Source organism: Blennius ocellaris (genome assembly GCF_963422515.1).
Source record: "Blennius ocellaris genome assembly, chromosome: 20".
NCBI classification, from domain to species: domain Eukaryota; kingdom Metazoa; phylum Chordata; class Actinopteri; order Blenniiformes; family Blenniidae; genus Blennius; species Blennius ocellaris.
The window spans coordinates 11,204,679-11,227,881 of NC_137669.1; the positions used below are offsets into that span (position 1 = coordinate 11,204,679).

The 23,203-nt window shown below is 43.4% G+C and overlaps 2 protein-coding genes across 3 annotated transcripts in view; one reads left to right on the plus strand and one right to left on the minus strand.

The window, feature by feature from the left end:
* The window catches only part of slc25a13 (solute carrier family 25 member 13), a gene marked incomplete at both ends in the record, with an annotated part of 45,841 nt that extends 24,485 nt beyond the window's left edge, over window positions 1-21,356 (plus strand). The window contains 9 exons of the mRNA XM_080515531.1: window positions 1,053-1,137; window positions 2,836-2,994; window positions 4,803-4,855; window positions 5,791-5,871; window positions 10,267-10,407; window positions 14,145-14,283; window positions 18,423-18,581; window positions 19,481-19,571; window positions 21,167-21,356. Of these exons, the coding sequence (XP_080371657.1) occupies window positions 1,053-1,137; window positions 2,836-2,994; window positions 4,803-4,855; window positions 5,791-5,871; window positions 10,267-10,407; window positions 14,145-14,283; window positions 18,423-18,581; window positions 19,481-19,571; window positions 21,167-21,356 (1,098 nt within the window). The remainder of the gene's footprint in view (window positions 1-1,052; window positions 1,138-2,835; window positions 2,995-4,802; window positions 4,856-5,790; window positions 5,872-10,266; window positions 10,408-14,144; window positions 14,284-18,422; window positions 18,582-19,480; window positions 19,572-21,166) is intronic.
* An 892-nt stretch (window positions 21,357-22,248) lies between these two features.
* dync1i1a (dynein cytoplasmic 1 intermediate chain 1a) overlaps window positions 22,249-23,203 on the minus strand; it is a 46,401-nt gene continuing 45,446 nt past the window's right edge. For both annotated transcript variants that reach the window (XM_080516457.1, XM_080516458.1), the window contains one exon: window positions 22,249-22,965. In XM_080516457.1, the coding sequence (XP_080372583.1) occupies window positions 22,855-22,965 (111 nt within the window). In that variant the 3' untranslated portion in view covers window positions 22,249-22,854. The remainder of the gene's footprint in view (window positions 22,966-23,203) is intronic.

A 23,203-nucleotide genomic window follows, 5' to 3' on the forward strand; every position in this document is an offset into this window, starting at 1 on the left:
CGTTGTCCAGAACAGAAACTACAATAAGCATTTTCCAGCTCAGATAAAGAATTTTGAGTAAAGTTAGCTTGGATTCACGCTCTGATACAAATACCATCTGCACAAACTGCTGGAGCATCATGTTTCCATGGCGACTGACCATGTCGACTTAGCTACATGTTCCCTACATTTTTTTGCAGCTCATGGAACCACAGAAAGTCTTCATTAAGACAATATTGGATGTTTATACATTCTGCAAAGATTTTTTTTTTTTTGGCGGCTTTTCTGTGGTGTGTTCCACACAGTGATTGAAGCCTCTTTCTATGAGGCTTTTACTGAACACATATGCGTTATTGTTCCTATGAGTGGTTGATAGTTGTTTATGAAGGCATCTGCACACAAAGTAATGATGCAGTAAATCTCTGGGGCTCCAGGCATGGCCGTGGTGCTCGGCATTTTCCTTCACCATCTTTGATCATCTGCGATTTGCTCTGTTAGCAAAGCCGTAGTACACAGCTCATCAGACTTCCAGGTGCCTTTGTGGCTCAAACTTTGTGAGTACACAAGGCCCTTCCTGGTGCTATCCCACCACAGCGCACGTCTTCAGGCCAATCTTGGTGCATTTGTTTTAGATTGAATTACGGTACGATTGTCATGTGCACATTTACCCTACTGCACTGTGTACGGTCCCAAAACCCAATCGGGTCCACCTAAAAATGACAATGTTTAGATTAAATAGTTCGATTTTCTTCTCTTGATACAATTGCTCACAACTTCAGGGCAAATCATGTGTTCTGGTTCTGAATTTGAAACTCTTAGGTGGACAGAGGAAACTGGAGTAGCAAAACAAACCCGGGGAGAACATGCAAACTCATACAGGAGAGTCAATCTCATTACTGGAATCATGTACTAATCAGGCACTAAGTCATTTCACAGAAAGCAATGAATAATGAAGGCCTTGGTTTGTCCACTGCCAACTCTCTCTATGCACTCTCTGTGTAACTGTCTTAGTTTACTGTCTTCCACTCCGGTACTAATATCTTTATTATCTCTTTTCCGGCCTGTGCGGGCAGCAATTGGGCAGTGACGGCTCCCGTCCCATCCTCGTCCAGGTGGCAGAATCGATGTACAGATTCACTCTTGGCTCGGTGGCAGGGGGTAAGAGTCACACCCCATTGGCTCCCTGCATACCTTCACCCCAAGAACCCACCCACTCACCTACCTGCTCGCCTGCCTACCTGCCCCCTCCAGCCCTGTGCTGTCCTCATAAGAAAATGGTGAGAGAGAGAGAGAGAGAGAGAGAGAGAGAGAGAGGACAATGGCCCCTCTATTGCCTTTCCCTGTCCTTAGAAGAACAACAGTCACTCCTGTTTTTGAAGAAAGAAGTGTTCAATCTCTTTCTTGTTCTCGCTCAATCTCTCTCCCTCTATCTCCCTCTATCTCCCTCCCCTGTCCTGTCCCATGCCTGTGTTCGTGCCCTGGGAAGCCTCTGTTGTGTGTTCCTTTGTACCTGTGTGAGTGATCAGAAGATAGATGATGAGGGTGGGGGTGACGGGTGGGGCCGAGGCCTTGTGTTTGGCTCCAGACACCCCACTGTTTTTCTCCTTCTCCTTCCTTCCTTGATTCCTCCCTTCTCCTCCTCCCTCTATCCCGAGAGAGACAGCTTAATAAGGAGGTGTGGGTCTGCCATCCCTTCTTCTTTCTCATCCCCTCTCTAATTAAGTCTGTCGCCTCGGGTCGGTTCTTTTTGTTTGTGTCCGCATGACAGGTCCACGACACTGCGACTCAAAACACATCGACATCTTTTTTTTTTTTGTTAAACATTATCTCACAGATTCCCTTCATCCTCTTACTTCTCTGCTGACTTTCCGCAAAGCGTTTCTTCAACTAAATATTTCTCATCTATACATGTATTTAAATTCGCTTCTGTACCTCAAACACAATTAAAGTGATGTGAATTTAATTTGCTGACTTCATAAAGCACAGAAACAGCTGTTTGCCCTTTAAACTGATGTTTGCCACATGTTAATGAGTTGTATTATATGTTTAGCATAATCAGAATTTTCAAACGGCGTCATGAAACTGTTTGGCTTCATGTAAGGCAAATGTTTCAGCTTTATGTCATGTAAAATTGATTTATGGCCTTTTTGGCTCCCAAATTGCTTTCAAGAAATGTTTTGAAATTGTTTTAATTACTTTATGATGGTACCAGGATTGATTATTTCCTAAAATGGCGTTTATCACTTTTCAGTAATGAAATGATCCGTGAACATGCAACTGTTGTGGTTGTGGCAGGAATGGCTACAGTGCAAGATGCAACAACTTTCTGTGGCGAGCAGCTGACTGGAACTCAATCATCGATTTGACAACTGAACTTCTACTTCTAATGGTCAAATTGGTCCATGATCTCATCTCAAGGATTCTAGCAGGCCCGTCGCTTACTACTAACTGAGTGATACGTCACTCTCCACTGCAAAGCTCAAATATCCAAATGGAACGATGAGACAAAAATATCAACTTTAAACTGTGTTTTGTTCTGTCCGGTTTTTGATAAAATGTTGTTTGTGCCTTCCAAGTTCATTGTCAAATTTTCTCACGTGTCCATTTCTTTTGAGAACAATTGTACAAGGTGTTCTTTTGTGAGGTTAGTGTCTCCTTTAGCCTGATTATTTCAGTGCATATTCTGTCTACTGTGGTTTTGAATTGGGGAACTGACTGTTTAAGTCCCTACCAATAGTACAATATTGTCAAAGGACAACATGCTTATCTGTGTATATAACATTGACATTGAAGTGAGCAAAACCCATCACCATAACCTGGGATTTGTTTTGAAATAAATGTCCTTGTACTGTGTAGCTGTGGGTGCCACGGCGGTGTACCCCATCGATCTGGTGAAGACTCGCATGCAGAACCAGAGAACCAGTGGCTCCCTGGTTGAAGAGCTCATGTACAAGAACAGCTTCGACTGCTTTAAGAAGGTGGTACGTTACGAGGGCTTCTTCGGCCTTTATAGAGGTCAGTATGCATCAGAGAAACACATCCAGGGTTTGTTCTTCATTGTTGGAAGCTGTCCACAAATAGCTGTGTATTATGGTTCCACACTATGTATTTACTGATATTTTGAAGGATTCCTTGCAGCGGTTTGTCCTGTGAAAATAGAACGATAGCGACTGTTATGTGGCCCACACTGGATTGGATGTAAATTATCAGTTCACTGCAGTGCATCCATCTCCAATACTTCTGGATGTTGTTTTTCAGATTGTTTCCTATTTTGGATTTGTAACAGTCAACACATACTGAACTAAACTCAATCGATTCACAGATTTGTATTTGCAAACAGCTTTTGGGGGGGGGGGGAACACAACAACTTACAAGCAGTCAAATGCATCAAACATGTTGTTAGGAAAAAGAAGCTGAGATCAGAAGGAACGACACAAAAAAAAGAAAAGAATGAAGTAGTAGGGACAATAAAAGAGAAGGGAAGCGAGAGGAGAAGAAAAGTGTAGGGTGGGCGGGAGGGCGGTGTGGGTTCACCTCTCTGTTGACCTGTCTTCTTTGAAGTGATTACTGGCTTGCTGGGGACTTTGAGAGCCGGACAATGAACGTCACACGCAAGGCCACATACCTTCAGGCCTGTGTCACGATGTAGTGATGTCGCACGTCTAGACCTACACACTCATACAAACACATCATAGACACTGAGCAGACGCACAGGTATGCAGGCATGAAGGGGACTACTTGGGCATGCAGGTACGTACATACCAGGGCAAGACGTCAGTAATGACTACCTGCCTTGTCCTCAGAAACTGCGGTTCGTGTGTCTGTGTGGGTATTGTTGGGGTCAGATTAAAGAAAGAAGTGAAAAGAGGTCCCCTGGAACAATGGCGGGGCCTTTTCAAAATCCCATGATTTTGATTGACAGAACTGGGCTCCCGAGAGGAACCTTGAATGCTTGAGTTTCTGTGGGAAACACAAAGGCTATCAAAAGTGAAGTGGCTTCACAGACGCAGAGACAGACAGCTCCGGCTCCAGGTAGATCGCCAGACAGGTAACCTGGCCGCCGAACTGTAGTTATGTAATATAAGTTTAGAGTGCTTTCAACGAGTCGGCTGTGGGAAGAATGTGGACTTAAATCACGACATCTTGTATGAGGTCCAAAAACGTCTTTTTTCCAAGTTCCAAATTGAATATAGGATAGCTGTCACTACACACACGCACACACACACACGCACACACACACACACACACACACACACACACACACACACACACACACACACACACACACACACACACACACACACACACACACACACACACTACTCAGTCATTATTATTCATTATTATTTGTTACTAGGTAGGAATCATTGTGGTTGGGCTTCTTGCCTTGGAACTGGGTAGGGGGCCAAGTTTCATTGTGCTCCGTTGTGATTATTTTTGTTTATTTTTGTCCAAGTCTGGGTAGTAATTGAGGTCTGCGTAAAGTCTTGGTTGGTTTGTTTTATACTCTGCCTTTTTTCCTATTCTGGGAAGCCGTTTCGCTCACTCGCTCCTCTCTTTGCCCCTTGTTCCTCTCGCTCTCTTGTCGCTACTCTGATGTCCCCACACTCCACATCAATAGATTTCATTAGCATCTGGGGCATCCTGCGTGGTCAGACGCATGCAGCGGGAAGCCACACTTGATGTGGAGTGTTTGGAAGTGGTGTATGTATATACGTTTGTGTGTGTGCGTGTATATATGTGTGTGTGTGAGAGAGAGAGAGAGAGTAGGGGGTACCACAGTGCTGTTTTTTTCTAATCATCTCGTCGTTTCCTAATGATAGGTCTGGTACCACAGCTACTGGGTGTGGCGCCCGAGAAAGCCATAAAGCTCACAGTAAGTCACTGTTAGAAAGCATGCAGACACATGCATGCACATTCACACAGACACACATCTACGGAGCTTTTTCTTCACTTAAATCTTGTAAATGGAGGTAAGGTCATGTGACAGTGCGCATAATGCATAAATAGACAACCTGTTAAATGCGTGTGTATAATGTGTTTAGCCTCCATGTGCCATCCTGATTCAGTAAAAGCTGGGACTGTGTCCACATTGTAAATGAAGCCAGGATCCATTGATTAGCAATTTTAATTAATGCATTTTGTTTTCATAATAAAAAACAAAAGAAACATTTACAACATATAAATGGTTGATGAAAGACATTTTAGCTTTTCAGTAGAGATATCCTCTCATTTTTAGTTTGATTACTTTTGATGACTTGTCAAGCAACAATGGCTGAAAAAGTGAGTGTAACTAAAAAAAAAAAAAAAAAAAGTGCTGGGACAAATCAGTAATATAACAAGAGCAATTTAGAGAGGCAGAGTCTTTGAAGTTGTAATTGAAGGAGGTTCCCCAAAGTTTCTCAATACAAAATACGCTTTGAAGATTCCATCACTTAAGTAGAATGCCATCATTCAAAGGTGGATAAAGCGTATAGAGGATGCATGGACGAGCCCATGTATGAAGGTTTTGGAGAAATTGAAGGAATTTCTAAGGTGGTCTCTTCACTTCCAAGAAAATTACAAACCTTTTACAAAATGAGAGGGTTATGCAATAGTAAAGATGGCATTGTCCCACAGTTACTTAAAAACGTTTTGGCTTTCCAATTCTACCTTTGCTCATACATTTTCTGACATTGCAAGACATCTTATTTTGAATATCTAAATGTTGATTGAATACCTTAGTTCACCACCATAGTCGGACGGAGCATCAGTTTCTTTTATTGATTTACAGTACAATCTTGGTCTGAAATCCTCACTTCATGTCTCCAGGTGAATGACTTTGTTCGAGGAAAGACTCGACAGAAAGACGGCTCGGTCCCTCTGCCCGCTGAGATCCTGGCTGGTGGATGTGTAAGTTTCAACTTCAGATGGTTCGTTCATCCTGTTTCACAGCAAGACTTTATTGACTTCTAAGCAAATGACCTGGAGAGTAAGGTCAGGAGTTGCAGTGCAAATGTTGAAAATGCAGTGAAGTGTATAACTGTTGCATCATGTTAATAACAATATCGTGTCCTGTTTATGTGGACTTTGCATCAATAGCGACCTTCACTTCCTTTATCTTGAGTCGCCACCACTTTTATAAAGAGAATATATTGTTGGTATGGAAATAAAATGAACAATAGACATTGCCAGACATATAGTATCAACATAATGACACCCCATATCAATATGATGTTGGTTTCTTTATGTGAGAGTTTACGGACGATTACTACGACAGTACTGGGTGTTATCTCATCAAATCTTATTGTTTTTTGTTAATCCCATCAACAGAATGAACGTTGTGTTTAAAAACTCTCACACTCTGATCTCTTCCAAGTTACCGTCTGATGTTTTAGCACGTGAAATCACTGCCGCCTTGACCTTCTCTTCTCATCTCGGCTCTTCGGCGTGCTCTGCGTTGAAGTGATGCTGCTCAGTACACAGTGTGTACAGTCTGAAAGCAGCTTATATGTCTTAACGATGTTGACCTGTTCTCTGAGTGCAAACACGCACATACTGTACATTCTCGTAGGAGTGCGTGCACATATAACAAACTGGAGAGCATACAGGTGCATGCACATACGCACAAACACTTTAAGGGAGGAGAGAAAGATTGACAGCAGCTGCTACCTGAGCCCCCCTGTCTGCAGCCCGCGAGTTACCTGCTCCCCTCCCATCATAGGTTTTGATCACTGGGCTGTCACAGTCAACCCCCAACACATGAAAACACACACGCGCGCACACACACACACACGCACGCACGCACACACACACACACACACACACACACACACACACACACACACACACACACACACACACACACACACACACACACACACACACACACACACACACACACACACACACACACACACACACACACACACGCACTGCGAGTCCTCCGAGGCTGGCAGCCTTAGCCCGAGCAAATGAAAGAAGGTCTTTCACTCTACCTTCTTTTGATGCTGATCACTAAAGCAAAGTATTTCAGGATACACAAGTCATTATGGGTTTAGCTCCACTCAGGCACATTCAATTGACCTTATTAGTTCTGGGAATATGTTTCAGAAATGTGGTGGCACAGTGCATAGGCTGTGACTTAAATCTGGATTGTAAATTCAGTTTTGTCAAAGGGTGAAATGGAAAAAGCATAGCCGCGACAGAGAGGCAAATACACTCATAAAATGTTCTGCGCTGTCCCTGGTGTGAAAAACTGCGACAGCTCCCCCCCCCCCCCTTTTCTTTTTTTTTATACAACCAATATGAATTGAAAAGCAGAAACATTACAGACAGAGAGAGTGAGGGGAGAGGATAAATGTAGAGGAGAGTGTGGATGGATGGATTTTTCCTCTTTTCCTCCATGAGCCGTCATGACAGCTCCTTTCATCCTGGCTGAGGCCCCGGTGTTAGTGCTGGCACTGCACTCTGCCTGCCACTTTATCTTACACACACACACACACACACACACACACACACACACACACACACACACACACACACACACACACACACACACACACACACACACACACACACACACACACACACACACACACACACACGTCAAACCCTCCTGAACCCTGTTTTAGCGAGGCTCCAGCCACAGCACATGAAATCTGTTTATATCATTTGGTAGCTGTGAAAGTGTTGGTTTGGACCACAGTGTCAGCCTCACATCCACAGTCTATAAAGCACAAGAAAGAAAGGGAAGGAGAGGGGGAGAAAGAAAGAAAGAACAGGGAACTCGCCATCTCATGAGATTGTGCTCTGTCGAGTAAAGTTGCATATCTCAAAAAAAGATCTCTTTATCACCTGCTAAATGGTGTTTTGCGGCACACTTCTCGTATGCTTAGGTACACTCCTTTCTATGGTTCACCTACCCTTTTCTCCCCCACTCTCCCTGTAAACCTGTGGCTCAGCACCATTAAAATCCAGTGTGGGTTGCCAGTTTCTAATGATTATATGGTAAGAATGGCATGCTTCGCTTACTACGCTGGCTGGATGCTTATCTGGCAGGTACTGGCATGAATTTGGAGACTTAAGTAACACAAAGTACTTACTGGCTCATTAATAAAAGGAGGAGTGGGGTTAGGACTGCACGCCAAAGTATAGTAACGCTTTGTTGTAAATGTATTTTCAGTATGCAAGTTTGTTTTTAATGGGTTCCTTATTCGGGCCTGATTAGAATTATGTAAACATCAGTGGAACTAACACATACACACCCAGCCACAAATGAAAGTGTGATTATTATCTGTGGCAGGTGGTTAGTGTTTTTAGCCGGTGCTAATCTCTCGTATGACTTTACATGAGTACTTTGTTGAGACGAAGCTTTACAAAGCTGTTTTTGCAGCACGCACTCTGACACATGCACACGCACAGGCCAGGAGCTGCGATGCGTGCATAAAGTGCTGACATCCCAGGTTTCCACAGATCACCTTGCCTTGTAATTACCTGGGAATCACCAGAGAACCGCCAACGCTGTCACTCCGTAATCACAAGCCTCAACCTCTCAGCCTCTGTCTTGACCTTCCCTCACTTCTCTTGTTTTGACTGCTCCTCTCTCTTGTTTCTTTCTCATTAGCACTCTCCGTGTATTTGTTTGATTTTCCTCTTTTTTGCTGGAAGCCTCCCTCTCCGTCTGATCCCAGATGTACAGTTTTACACTTATCTTTCATAGTTACTCAGCGCTGTGATGTTGAACAGTACCAAAAGCAACATCAGGCAAGAGTTCAGGTCTAATTGTTATTAGTTTTTTTTTTTTTTTTTGTTAACTTGTCTTGCATAAACAGCATCTCCTCCATCTGTAGTCTCATTAGAGTCCAATTGCAGCAGCCAGCACCGCTAAAGGCCCCAGCCACTTGCCTCTTAATGCTTGCGCTATTAGCCAGCATGTAATCAACTAGGTTATTTCCATAAAACAAGTCATAAAGCGTTAGCTGTGAGATGAAGCAGCATTGCAGCAACAGCCTTCTTGCTATTCGCAGCCTCTTGTCGGGGTCTGGAGGGAAAGTTGTGGCCCTCTGTACTTTGTGTTATTTAAAAAGCGGCTGCACACACCTTCAATGAGACGATTATAATCTCTTTCCCTCCTCCCTCTCTTCTCTTAGGCAATATATGGTAACACTTAAAAGTGGGAGATTTTTGGGAAGAAGCTGCCCTGTGTTGCAGATTTGATGCCTTCCCGTAAGGCATGACACGGCGAATACAATCCATCATTCATAACACGGCAACTGAATGAGTGAGATGAAGGCAGAGAAACAACAACAAACAGACCAGGCCTATTTAAGACAGAAATGGTGTCATGGCAACCGATTGCTATCTAATTGCGTGTAGTTACGGTAACCACTGGCAACGGGAGGAAGGGGCTGACAAAATTGGAGAAGATGAGAGAGATCATTTAGCAGGAGGTCATCGCAAGAAACGGGAAGAGAAAATACTGGAAAGACATTCAGAGAGGGAAAAACAATAAAGGAAAAATCCAAAGTATGAGTCAATAAAATCTGTGCACACATTTCTTAGTATCCAGACGCCTTCCGGAAAGACAGTCATCTTCCTGGCGGACACAGTTAGCTGTTTGTCTTGCAGCAGCTCTATCACAGCAGCGACCTCTTATACTTGAAAGCCCTGCTGACCAGAAAAAAATAGGCGAAGAAACCAGCCTCAACTTGCAGAGGTGTTGTTCGCCTCCCCTCACAAGTACAGGTTTGGAGGATGATGTGAAGCAAGGTTAGAGAGAAAAAGAGAAGTCAGAGTCCCTGCGGGGTCTGTTTGATGAAGACAAACAGCTGACAGACTTGACTGCATCAGCTGGATTTCCTGGTACTCTCTCATATACCCTCCTCCTCCTCCTCTTCCCCCTCCTCCTCCCCCCACTCCCTCTCCTCCTCCTCCTCCTCCCCCCATTCCCTCTCCTCCTCCACCTCCTCCTCCTCTTCCTCCTCCTCCTCCTCCTCCACCCCGCATGTTTGTTTTCAACCTGGTTGCTGAGACTGCAACATTGTTAAGTGACGTCACTTGTAATTTCCCTACAAGTAGGTCAAACTTAACATTTGGTCTTGTGGATTAAAATTTCAAGTTGAATTGAGGCGTGTGAAGTTGCCCTGAGGCAGCAAATAAATCTGTACAGAATGCAGACACAAATAAAAAAAAAATTTCCGTGGCAATTAAAGTAAGAGGTCACGTTTATATGGGATCATTAAGACATTTTTTTTTCTTGGAGAAATGTATTCAATAATTTTCCTTTTGTCTTTGCATTTCTTTCAGGCTGGTGGATCTCAGGTGATCTTCACAAACCCTCTGGAGATCGTAAAGATCCGTCTGCAGGTGGCAGGAGAGATCACCACAGGGCCGAGGGTCAGTGCGCTGTCCGTCATCAGGGACCTCGGCTTCTTCGGACTTTACAAGGTGGGACTATGTGAGAGTTGCATGTGTACAATCAGCACACATAGTGGAACTGCACAATAAATGCTGTTTTTGCTCATTATTTTCTTTGTTCTGGCTGTTTAATTTGTTTAAACCTCTTTTTTAATTTTTTTAAAGCAATGTTGAACTGGTCAAGTAATGAAAGAAAGTGAAAGCAGAGAATACACAAGTTACTGATAATGCAAAAGCGAAGATCTGCAATGTATGTGAATCTGGCCTGCAGAGTACGTCACAAAGACGCCTGTCCTCTGCTTTTACATTTCGCTCCAAATCCACTGCACTGTGATTTATGTGTGCAACAAAGTTTGTGTGTAATTCAATTTGTTTTTGCGTAATATATGTGCGTACCTGGATTTGCGTGTGTCGACAAGAATCTGTGCATGTCTTCGCCTCCACCTCTGACAGCCTCTAAATCAGCTGGAGTCTAAAGGTGGATTTCGCTACACTGGCTCCAGAACTCCAGATTTGTCCATAACTCAGGGTTTCTTTGTCCTGAGCGAAAACTGGAAGGTTGAGAATTGTTTAAATAAAGCTATACAGCCACAACATTGTTGGAAACTGGATCGATATGATGTATTTTTTTGGGATCAGTTAGGTATTTATGCCCTTTGTGTAAAACAATCTGGAATAATAGCTGTGAGTTTTTTGCTGAGAGTATTTATGGAAGCGTCCCTTTACATTGGAATAAAGTATTGTTTCTACTCTTACTATAAAAATAAAAAGTATGGACCTAATGCAAATTTGCAATTAAGAAGTCTACTCTTGTATTTCTATAATTATTTTATGTTATATTTGTTCTTTTTTTTTTAATAATGTAAAAGAAACCACACAAGAACAGTAATGAAACTGAACTGAATGTAGGAAATACATAACACATTTATATTTTTCTGCTGTCGCTGTAATCAGCAGGCTTTGTAAAAGTATGATATGTCTTTCTACGACTAAGTTACGTTAGTTTAGTAGCAGCTAGAAGCAGACTCTTTCTTTTAGCAAACTAACAAAACATGCTCATATAAATGCATACCTGACTTTAACAAAGCATTCAGCTGACAGCCAAGACTGAAAACATGACTGGGGCCTCGGAGAGGCATTCAAGACATTCAAGAGAAATCAAATTGATTTCAAGTTTGATTTATTACTGCTTGATTAATTAGCAAATGGCCATGTCGGTTCCTTGGTACATTCATCAACCTCGCAACTTCACAACAATCCATTATTTCTCATCACTGTTGTGATTAAGTAATATGTGATTTTCCTATTAACTGTTGTTCAATTATACAGATTACCTGAGCTCTCATGGGCTATCATTTAAATCAATACTTTCATGTTGTGTCTGTTTGAGAACAAGAAAAGGTACAATTTATGCTAAAAGCCATATTTAACCTTAATTGCCATAATTGGCATTTTTCAATGGCACAGGACTAAAAATTATAGTGCACTGTAAGAATATATTAGGTTTGTGTGATATTACATGCCCAACACACTGTAAAGCAAGCGTGAATGATTATATAACAACATTGCTGTGTTTTAAAGTGTATTGTCAGGCTTTAATGATTATTACTCTGATAAGAATTGAAGACCTCTAACTGGAGCGCAGCCACAAAGTGTGTTTTTGTTGCTTCCAGTTTGACAGAAGAGCAGCGGGAATCAATGAACAAGCTGTGGCTACTGCTAACATGGGCAACTTGACTGGCTTGACAAGGACATTAGCCTTCAGGTTGAAATGGAGCATGTCTAATTGAATTACATAAATAAGTCCTAACAAGGCTTGGCAGGAGAGATTCTGCTTCAACTCTAAACACAATCAACTGTGAAAATGTCAGGCTGATACCTGCGGTTGTTTTAATTACTCCCGTTTTACTTAAATAAGATGATTATATTGGTTTGTTGGTTGTTTTCGAAAATCTTATGCAGGGCTTGATCGTGACCCTGAATGAGAGCACGAGTGCGTAAGTGCCTGCTGCCGTGGTCACCTGTCAGCAAAGACAAGCTGCACGTAAACCTGTCGGCTCTGTTAACAAGGCTGTAGAGGAATGTGGAGCCTCCTCTTGTCTGCGTCTACCTGCCCACCCGTTGCTGTGTTTGTGTGGTTTTGTCTGCTCGCTCCTGGTAATTCAGGGCCGTGTCGCCATAACTGCCGTCTCCATTCACCTGTCTGTGGGAATGCCGCTGAGCCGCCGGGTTGCCAAAATGAATGCATCTGCACTCATACCTGATTGTGTTCGTCTCCTCGCGCGGAAAGGAGACAGAATGCATTGAGAAAGTGGCAGCGGAGTTGGCGGTGGAAGAGCGAGGTGGAGGGGAGGCGGGGAGGAGACGAGCTCCAGCCTGCAAGCCCCAGACGGGCTGGCTCCGGAGGGGCTGCACCCAGGCACAGAGCTGCCTTTGTCAGGGTAATTATCCTGACGCTCACCCTCCGCTGGTGGAGATACCGGTCGGTAGGGTGGCTGGCGCTCTAGCGCCACCATTCTCCACGGGGCTGCCACTGAAGCGATGTCGCCCCAGTTGTGCGTGCACAACTATTTAACAACAGAGTCTTTAGTTTTATAGATGAAGAAACCAGATGCATTCTGCAATTCGTCGTGGTGAGAAAGGTTGAGATGTTTGTGCACTTGTTTTGCCGGCTCTGCTCGGCAAGTGCATTACCCAACCCAACGGCAGCGACTCGATATTAAAGCTCCCGATCTCAGTCCCTGTGACGCTGCCTGTCTGTCCTGCCTCGATAGAATCTCTGAGCTTTCAGCAGCCGCTCGGGCCCCAGCCAGGAGGGACAGGCAGACAAGAAGTGCCACAAGTAAGAGAGAGGGAAAGAGATAGCCCAGGTATCTGACAATTGTGTGTGTGTGTGTGTGTGTGTGTGTGTGTGTGTGTGTGTGTGTGTGTGTGTGTGTGTGTGTGTGTGTGTGTGTGTGTGTGTGTGTGTGTGTGTGTGTGTGTGTGTGTGTGTGTGTGTGTGTGTGTGTGTGTGTGTGTGTGTGTGTGTGTGTGTGTGTGTGTGTGTGTGTGTGTGTGCGAGAGAGAGCGAGTGTGAGGAACCAAAGGATTATCCCATAGGAGTTAAATGGAGCCTGTCCAAAACAAGGAGACTCTGACCCGCTCTTTAAACGCCTTCTGTTGACTGTACTTGCTGTGTCAAAAAGCTGGCACCGAGCCAGCGGGTCTGAAATACAGCAGGAAACCTTATACGCTTGATGATATAGTGTTGTTTACTGTGGCAGACAAGGAGCCATCTTCCTCAGCCAGTCTGTCTGTCTTCCTCAGCTTTTCCCTCTCTTTCTTCTTTTCGTGATGGCTTTGCTTTGGAGCCTCCCTCACCACACCCCCCCACACCCCCCCAACCCCACCCACCCTCTCATCACCTGCTGCTGAGGACACGGATCGTTTGCATATGTAGAGAAATGATTTATATGCCTTGTTGTGGTCAATATTTCACTCAGCCTCAAAAGTTCCAGGAGTCTTTTGGAAGTACTTTTATTGGCAGGCACATCAGTGGATGTCTGATTTGTGAAGAGTTTCATTTTGTGGCGAGAAACAGCAATCAATCTTGCCAGACAAGAGCCAGAAATCAAGATTTTGACTCCCTTGAGCGCCTTCGCTCTTTCTTTCCTGTTCTTTGTTCTCTGTTTTGTGTGTTGTTATCTTTGTTTTCTCGCTCAGAATGCCCGAGTTGCAAAACTGCAGAAAGTATCCTCACTGCCGCTGTCTTTCTGTCTTTGTAGGGTTCCAAGGCTTGTTTTCTGCGGGACATCCCCTTCTCTGCCATCTACTTCCCTTGCTATGCCCACACCAAGGCTTACCTTTCTGATGAGGATGGCAGGATAGGGCCGGGGAAGATGCTGTTTGCAGGAGCCCTGGCAGGTAAAGTGGTTCACGAACTCTTCCTGTACAGAAATACCTTAAACGGAATAACAAACTGAGTTACAAGTTCACAAGGTTTTAGTTACACACGTGAAAAACTAAGTAGTGAACCCACCATAGTGCTCCATGTTTGCTCAAGAGCGAGGTGTGTTTGCATGTTCCACCTTGTGTCTGTAAAAGTTGACATGACGAGCGGGTACAAAAGAAGGCGTCTTTACGAGTTATTTGTCTAAAGTGAGTAAGCGATAGATATGATGGCGTTTAGGACTGATGCCATTGAATAAACCTCATTTGTGAATTTCTTTTTGATTCCATGCAGGTTTTTTTGGGAACATTAATGATTTCTTATTTCTCTATTGAGTAGACAAAGATTTCAAAGTATATTTGACACATTTGGAAGGATTATTAACTGTATTTGACACAAAAATGTTAGATATATCAGTATATTTGATGTAAACACAAACATTGGCAGCTACCCAGAGTGCAAACTTAACAGGGGCGCACCGGCTAAGTTTCGGTCTTCAAAAATGCTGTTATCAGAAATATATTTCTGAAAATAATAAGCCGTAAAGTTAAAACGCCACTTCATAGATGACAGCTTTGAGTGATGCGTTCAGTTGCTTGTTAACATGTCGGAAGTGCGCCCTCAGACATGTTAACGAGCTGCGGGCCTCATACAGTAGCGGTGTTTCATGCTAAACATGTTTAAAATATGATCGATACAGTCATGAGCGAGTTGGAACGTGCATGTGCATACCAAATATATATGGACATATACTAGATATATGAAACATATATAAAATATCAATTACAAATAATATGTTAAAGTACATTGTAGAGCATTTTTTTTCTCCAAAAAATTCTGAAATCTCCTCCGTAGACGAGTCGTCCTGGAATCGTGGAGGAGAACTGACGAATGGCTCAAATGGTTTCAACTGACTGACATTTCTGATGCTGACTAGCGAGGGGCTGGATGATCAATCATTCAGGTGTTCAGTAATGTTAGGCATTTGCCCAACATTACTAAAATATTGTTCACATGATTTAGAGTCATGAAGTCAGACAATGAATGTGTGACTTTGTTTCTATAAGTGCCGTAGTGATGAGGTGTTATGTAAAGCATGCATTCTGGTCGAATGTTGTATTGTGGGAATACCTTTGAATTTGTTCATATTTTGAGAGTTGCAGTGATTTTGATATGTATAGCTCTCACAGTGGTAGCTTCTTTATTTCTTTATTTATTTTTATTTTTATTTTTCTTATGGTTTGTCCACACAGTTTATCCCTTTTTGGAAGCTAAACTGTGTCGTGTTTTTCCATTACTTGAAAAACAGCATTTTGTCCTGTGACGTGTCAGGCCATTCCAAGAGAAAGCTCCGGTTACCGATGCACTGCGCCGAGTTATGACGTTGGTGAAATAAAATCTTCGGTCGGGCCTTGCTCTGAAAGAGTGTGAGAGCAGGTCTCACCCCTTTCCTTAGACCTCCGCGGGCCTGCAGTAACAGTAGCAGAGCAGAGAGTTTGGAAGCCGCGCACCCCCTGACCGCAGGCTCCATGGCGGTAGCTGCTAATTAGAGCGCTGCACGGTGATTGGGGACTTGGGGTTTTGGAGCCGTGCTGCAGGGAAGCGTCTCAGATGCATGCCAGCCAGGCAGCAGGAAGGCTTTCCAAATCCTCATACACACACACACACACACACACACACACACACACACACACACACACACACACACACACACACACACACACACACACACACACACACACACACACACACACACACACACACACACACACACACACACACACTTGTCAAACACACAAAAACATGCAAACGCGGATGCAGACAATAACATGTGTGCATACTTTCTGCATGTTCACATCGCTCGGAAACAGGGTGAACAGCATTGCCTGGCTTGAAGTTTACTCATTCCATGGAGCGCAGAAGGAGCAAAGCGTTCTCTGGTGACTGAACAACTTTATAAACTGCACAAAAACGTGATTTATCCAATGCAGCGGTTGTAATGCTACATTCATCCTTTAGGAAGGCACCGATCACAACGCTGCAAATGGAAAAAGCTTTCAAACATTTGCATAAAAGATTTAGTATTTGTTTTGAATTCTCGCAGATGTGCTCTTTTTTAGACGCAGAGACGCAGCACAACACGGAAAAATCATAAATCCTGCCTCCCTCCCTCTTTTTTTTAACTCTACTTTCTCACCACAAGACTGGCAGCCTCGGCTCCTACACTGAAACGAGCCTCATGACTTCTGTATTCTTTTTCATTACTTCGACACATTTATCATCCCTCCTTCGCTTATATTTATCAGCGGTGGCAGCATTCTGGCAATTAATGTTTAAGAGTCAGCACAGGAAATTGAATTACACGGTCAGTTTGTACAGCATTATTTAGCAAGCCACTATGTAGAGAACATAGTGTGGGACATCTTCCACTCGTCCACTCTTCCTGTGAGAAATGATGAAGAAGGGGAATTTTACTGGTATTCTCACAGCTACTGTCCAGAGGATCAGGAACTGTTTCCAGACGAGGAGCTTTAATATATTTCTGCTGAACTTCTTGAATTTACTGCTTCACTTTTTGCTGATCTGCAGTTTGCAGGCCATGTTTAGACATGAAAACAAAAATGCGACGGAGGAAACCATCAAGAAACCTGCGAGCTGGTCAGATGGAAATTGGGTACATGATGAGCGGATTGTTTTCTGATGATGGAAAATGAACACATCGAACATTCCCGAAACACAAAACTGATTAAAAAGACTAAATATAAACATAAAGTGGAGTAGCTTAAAAACTTCTAAAGTCCTTGTACATATGAAAACAGTTATTCAGATGATCTTTTAATTGCAATTTCACAATCTTATATGAGTTCAGCTACAATATTGAGTCTCATCCTATTTGGATACATGAGAAATACATGTAAACTCATGAACATAATTCAACAAACACAAGTCTGCAGTTAAAGTTTCAATAATTTGCTTTGTAAAAGGGAGCAGAGGAATGGACTGTCATCATTATTATATCAGGTTTTAGTTCTTCTCAGAAGATTTTCCTGAGTTGAACCAGGCATGTAAGAATGGAGGCTTTTTAAAGTTGATGAGAGTGGAACGTTTTACAAATATAGGTAACTTTAGTATTATATATGTTAAAATTTTGTAAAACGATCTAGATATTCTAAAGATTAACCTCAGACAAAAGGCCTGTCGGCCCGTCAAATTACCTCCAGCAGATTGAACCGTGTCCTTAAAAACCCACTCAAATTAAAGCTGAGACTCAGCACTTTGATGTAGAATTCATTATCATGGTTCAAAGGCTGAAGAGCAACTGTCCAGTGTTAATGTGGACCTCTCCCCTCCTCTCCTCTCCTCTCCTCTCCTCTCCTCTCCTCTCCTCTCCTCTCCTCTCCCCTCCTCTCCTCTCCTCTCCCCTCCTCTCCTCTCCTCTCCTCTCAGTGCAGTGCAGGTGGTCAGTCTCCGCCGGGTGCCAGTCTGCTACCTAATGCAGAGTTGATCAGGCCTGCTGAATAGCTCGTTTGGCCGCTACAATAACCAAGAAGTCAGAGTAAATCTTCAAGAGGGCAGTTGATGGTAATGACCGAGCCATCAATGATTGGGCCCATTCATGGCTGAAGTGGCTGGAGTGGGGCCTTGCAGTCGCTCCCTTCAGTCAGCCAGTCACTTTGGCTGGCGCACGGGGCACAGTGTGCATTGCTCTCATTACCGTCCATTGTCTGGCCCCTTTCAAACGGCTGTAAGAAAAGTGGAAGAGAGAGGAAAGGAAGAAAAAGGTAGAGATTAAATAATGGCCTGGATTGGTTGATGGTGAAGTGATAGGGACAGGCCCCTGCTTGTGTATAGTTTACGTACCGCATGCGTCAGACTAACTGCAAGATGGTCAAGGTCCGCGATGAGCTCCAACAGCACTCGATCACACGGCACCGCGATCAGATGCAAGATCTCAGTCGATCGCTGATGGCTGCTTTGTACAAATCAGCTCATTTGTTTGTGGCTGATTTTTAAACTCTGCTCTATTTAGAATCAAACAACATCCAACTGTAATGAAAGTGTCCAAAGCATCTAAATATGTTTTTGCGCTCCCCCCCCCCCCCCCTCTCCGCAGGCATGCCTGCAGCCTCCCTGGTGACCCCGGCAGATGTGATCAAGACCAGGCTACAGGTGGCAGCACGGGCGGGCCAGACCACCTACAGCGGCCTGACCGACTGCTTCTGGAAGATTCTCAGAGAGGAAGGACCGCGTGCTTTTTGGAAAGGAGCTGCAGGTGCCCTCATGTATACTTACTGTTGATAAAAAAAAATTAAAATAACACACAAAAGAAAAACTGCATGTTTCGTAGACAAACTCAAACAAGAGAAACTTTACAAGTAGTTTTACTTGGTCCTTGAAGTAGGAAGGTTACCGGTACTTTAATTGTAACAAGTAAAAAAAAAAAAAAAAAAACTTCTTTCTCAAATGATTTACTTCTGCAGTATTTCTAATTGTGTCTTTATTTACAGTGTGTTCATAGTGTGCACATTATTGTGTTGCAGTGACACATAAGCTGAGCTGTTGGTGGTCTCCATGACTAAGTCCCTCATTAAGCTACATCAGTTAGTTGGATGTGAAGCGGTTGTGAGCAGGTTTATATTGGTCTGTTGAAGTCAATCCTTTGTTTTTTGGGTATGGGTTGCAATTTTCCAGCAGTCATACAGAACTTAATATGAAACCAGTTCTCCAAAGATACAGATTAATGAACAAAACACAAAGAGAAGAAGCAGCACCAAAACAGCTGACAACATGTGGAGAGCAGCAGACAGCTTTTATAAATGCAAGCACGTTTTATATTTTAGAGGCTGTGAATAAACCTCTTCTTCCTTCAACCATAGTCAAGTGGAATCATCTTAGTTGAATAACAAAGTGTGGAAGATGGATGGATGGATGTTCGCAGCTATTTTTTTAACTAACTACATGATTTATACACAGCAGAACACCGACAATAAAAAAAGGTGATTTAGGTAGTCATGTTTTTTTATTTATTCCAAACTTGAATTTTCTTTCCAAAGATAAAAAGTTGACGTGATAATTTTGCCGGCTTCCTGCAGACCTTGTTTCCTTTTCATATGAATCACAATAGAAATTATATTTGTCTGTATATGAGCGGTTTCCCACCTGTTTGTTCAGCTCGAGTATTTCGGTCGTCGCCACAGTTCGGAGTGACGCTGGTGACCTATGAACTCCTGCAGCGCTGGTTCTACGTCGACTTTGGAGGACAGTGAGTCATGTTTTACCACCTTTTGGGTTCAAACACTCGAAAACTCCAAAAATGTTTCTCATGCTTAATATAAGACAGAATCACTCTGCAGCCAAAACAAATATCTAATCAGGCAAAATATCTTCCAGTGGAACTAAATTAAAGTAAATGTTGGCTTGAGGTTATAAACGAGCCCATGTACAGTATGTGTCTGATATTATTACATGATGAAGCTGTGAGTTTTCGCAAGACTTCAGTCTGTCGGCACAACTTTTTACAAATATTCATACATTTTCCTTCCTGAAAAAAAGATTGTGCCACAAGAACTAAAAGTGGTCAGAATATAAGACTTATAGCCTTCATAAGTTATAACATTTGGGAAAATGGTTTTGCTTTTATGAAAACACAATTTAATTGATAAAGATAATAAAAGCACAATTATATCCTACAAACCAGTGTGAAATGCATACGAAAATTAAAAGCAGATAGTGCACTTGAATACAGATAATTGAAATATCTCGGACGTGTCCTGGTTAAAAAATATCTTGTGCAGACACAATCTCATACGATTAGTTGTCATCCTTCTCATGCTCCAGTTTCTGCTGCTCCTTACGTTGGTCGTCATCCTCACTGCCATCCAGGCTTTTAAAGACTCAGCTTTTTAACAACATATCTGCCTTTTCATCCCCTCAGTATGATCACCATCACTGTTAGCTGCAAACAAGTGACATTTGGTGTTTGTCACAAAAACGCAGCAGAACATCAACACTGAACACAACACAACACCACTTTTTCAGACCTACTGTCCAGAAATAAGCCCCTCTTATATTCGGACTGGTGCGGTAAATCCTGATCGCATTAGCCGACAGGGCCGAAGCCCTCACCCACTCACTGCTCAGGATGTGACAATTTTCTCAAACTCGAGAGTTTCGCCGCACCGTGATCAGGGCAGACGGCGCCCATTTGACTCGTACGTGCACTCTCACTCTCCCCCCACTGAAACGAGCTCATTTTTCTGCTCAGAATAGGACGGTGTCAGGAATAATCCACCCCTTCCCTGCAGTTATAAAAGGCCTGGTGGAGAGCAGAGCAGCTTCCCCGCGTTTAATGGACCGCCGAGGCTGTGTCGCACCCGCACGTACCCGTCGGGTGGCTCATTACTTTAAAATGCGGCGACCTCGTTCCCGAAAGCTCACAGTGACACAAAATCAAGTGCAGATCCAGTGAGTACTGCGTGCGGTTTGGACCCAGACGATCTGTGCTCCTTTCCTGTCTTTGCTGGCAGCGAATCACAGCGCTCGGCGTGAAATCTTTGAGGGATTCGATTTAGTTCTGCTCCGAGGGTGAAATGTTGAACTGTTCCACTTTTGATTTGTTATTCTGATGTTTATATCTGTGGCTGACACTGTTTATCATGATAATACTGACTCAACATTTAATATTGGTGATAATAAAACTCTGTTCTGTTGACACTCAGCACCGCGCTCATGTTGTTTAACAGTTTTTTTTTCTTATTACTCTGTCACCCTTTTTCCTCCCTCTGTTTCTGGCTTCCTTCTCTTTCCCTCTCTCTCTCGCTCTCTCTCTCTCTCTCTTGCTCACTCTCCACACCACAGAAAGCCGGCTGGCTCCGAGCCCACCCCCAAGTCTCGGATCAGCCTGCCGGCGCCCAACCCCGACCACATCGGAGGCTTCAGGTTGGCCGTGGCCACATTTGCTGGCATCGAGAGCAAGTTTGGACTCCATCTCCCACGCTACACGGTGGCGACGGCCGCCGAGGCCCCCTCCAACACAAGCACCCCCTGAAACTCCACGGTCAGCGATGGGGTGGGGGTGGAGGGGTAAGTGAGTGTAAGGGCTTAGGAATTTTTTTCATACTGACAAGCACTGAAAGCAGTAACTAGTCTGCTCTGTTTTTATAGTATTTATAGTTATTTCAAGTATTTTTCTCTCATGATTAATTTATGTGTCACCGTAGGGCTCAGTTAGCCAATCAGCATATGTTATTAATTTAATTCTTTGTAGGACTCATGCTGTGTTTAACATTTGACTGACAGTGTTTTGAGTTGTCGAGTTTTGTGTTTTCTTCAAGTAACACTGGTACAGTATATGCACTGAGACAGCGAAACCAGCTGAAATCACCGGATACTCGCGGTTGCAGCTTCATCCAGTGTCTTCCTTCTGCTGCTTCACACTACAAAATGCACATCTTTCATACCGTCATGTAGCGAGAAACAGGACTGATCACTTCTGTATATATGCAAAATCCAAACACAATATTTTCATATCTTCACAGCTACTTGAGTCTTGAGATGCTCTTTCAGACTTGTGCCACTTTGATCCAACGTTTCAACACAAATACGACCAAAAGTAAAACGTACTTGAATGTAAATATGCTGTGTAACTTACAGACCTGCTCTCAGATGTTTAGTTTCAGGTCTTTTAAATGTCTGTATTTGTGTAGAAATGAGAGAGAGAGGCAGTTCTGTGTCAGAGGATGTAGGAGTTACATATGCTGTGTGATTACCGTGCCTTACTGTACGTATGGCAGCAACATGTGTACTGAGAGTAAAAACAAAGTCATATTAGTCAACTCAAACGATGCTGCAGTTTTTCTTTCCTCCGTTCATTCCGTTGTTGCTATAAAGAGAAATGAGGCGGTGGTTTGTTGGCTACGCTTTAATAGTAAACAGCAGGTTTCACAGGGATCACTCTGAAATACAATATATCTCTTGATCAGTGTTGCACTTCATTGAAGATTTCCTTCAGGTGGGGAAACCACACGGGATTCAGCTCCACGTATCACAGCGTCATATTTTAGTAATGTGCTGCATGCAGGTTTTCTTACAGAAGAAAAAAAGATCACAACATAAAGAGAACATGACAATTTTTCTGTAAACAATACATGAAAAGTCCATTGACCCTGCTTCATTATTACAGTAGTGCAAAGCTTCGTTACAGTACACATAACTTTGTAAGGCTACAAGACTGCCACTCTTTATACACTGTAGGCTCACGTGTTGCAAGCGACACATCACCCGAAGTCTTTTAGACCAATAAATAAAAACGGACGAGTCAGCAGAAGTCAGATATTCACTCAACACACAACTCAACAGTCTGCGCCTCCAGGAGAGGAGATGCAAAGAAATGCAACAGATCAGACATGAACTTGTACGGACAAAGTGGGGAAACAAAAGTGAGTGAAAAGCACATGCTACAGTGACACCGATAGAAGCACACCAGCTTTCTGAGTCCCCCCACTTTGGTTTTGGAGTCCTTTTTTTTCTTCTTTTTTTCTTTCTTTCTATGAAGCCAGCTCCATAGGCCCCTCCTCCTCCCCGTCCGCCCGGTTTGCACGAATCTCCACCAAGGTGCGAGCGAAGCGTGCCCAGTCGTCAGTGTGGGCAACTGAGAGCTGAAACGAAACAAACACACACACACAGTAAAAACTCTGTGTCGACACACCGGTAGAGAATAAAACCACCCGAATAAAGGTTAATTTTGGAGCATTTTTTTTTTTTTTCCACAGCTGTATTCTGCCTCTGGTGGACAAAACCCTGGAGTTGATACACGAAGCAGCTCAGTCAGTTTGAGTGACGCAGAAGGAAAAGTCAGCAGCTCAGAGGAATCGGCAGGATTTCTAACTCATTAGG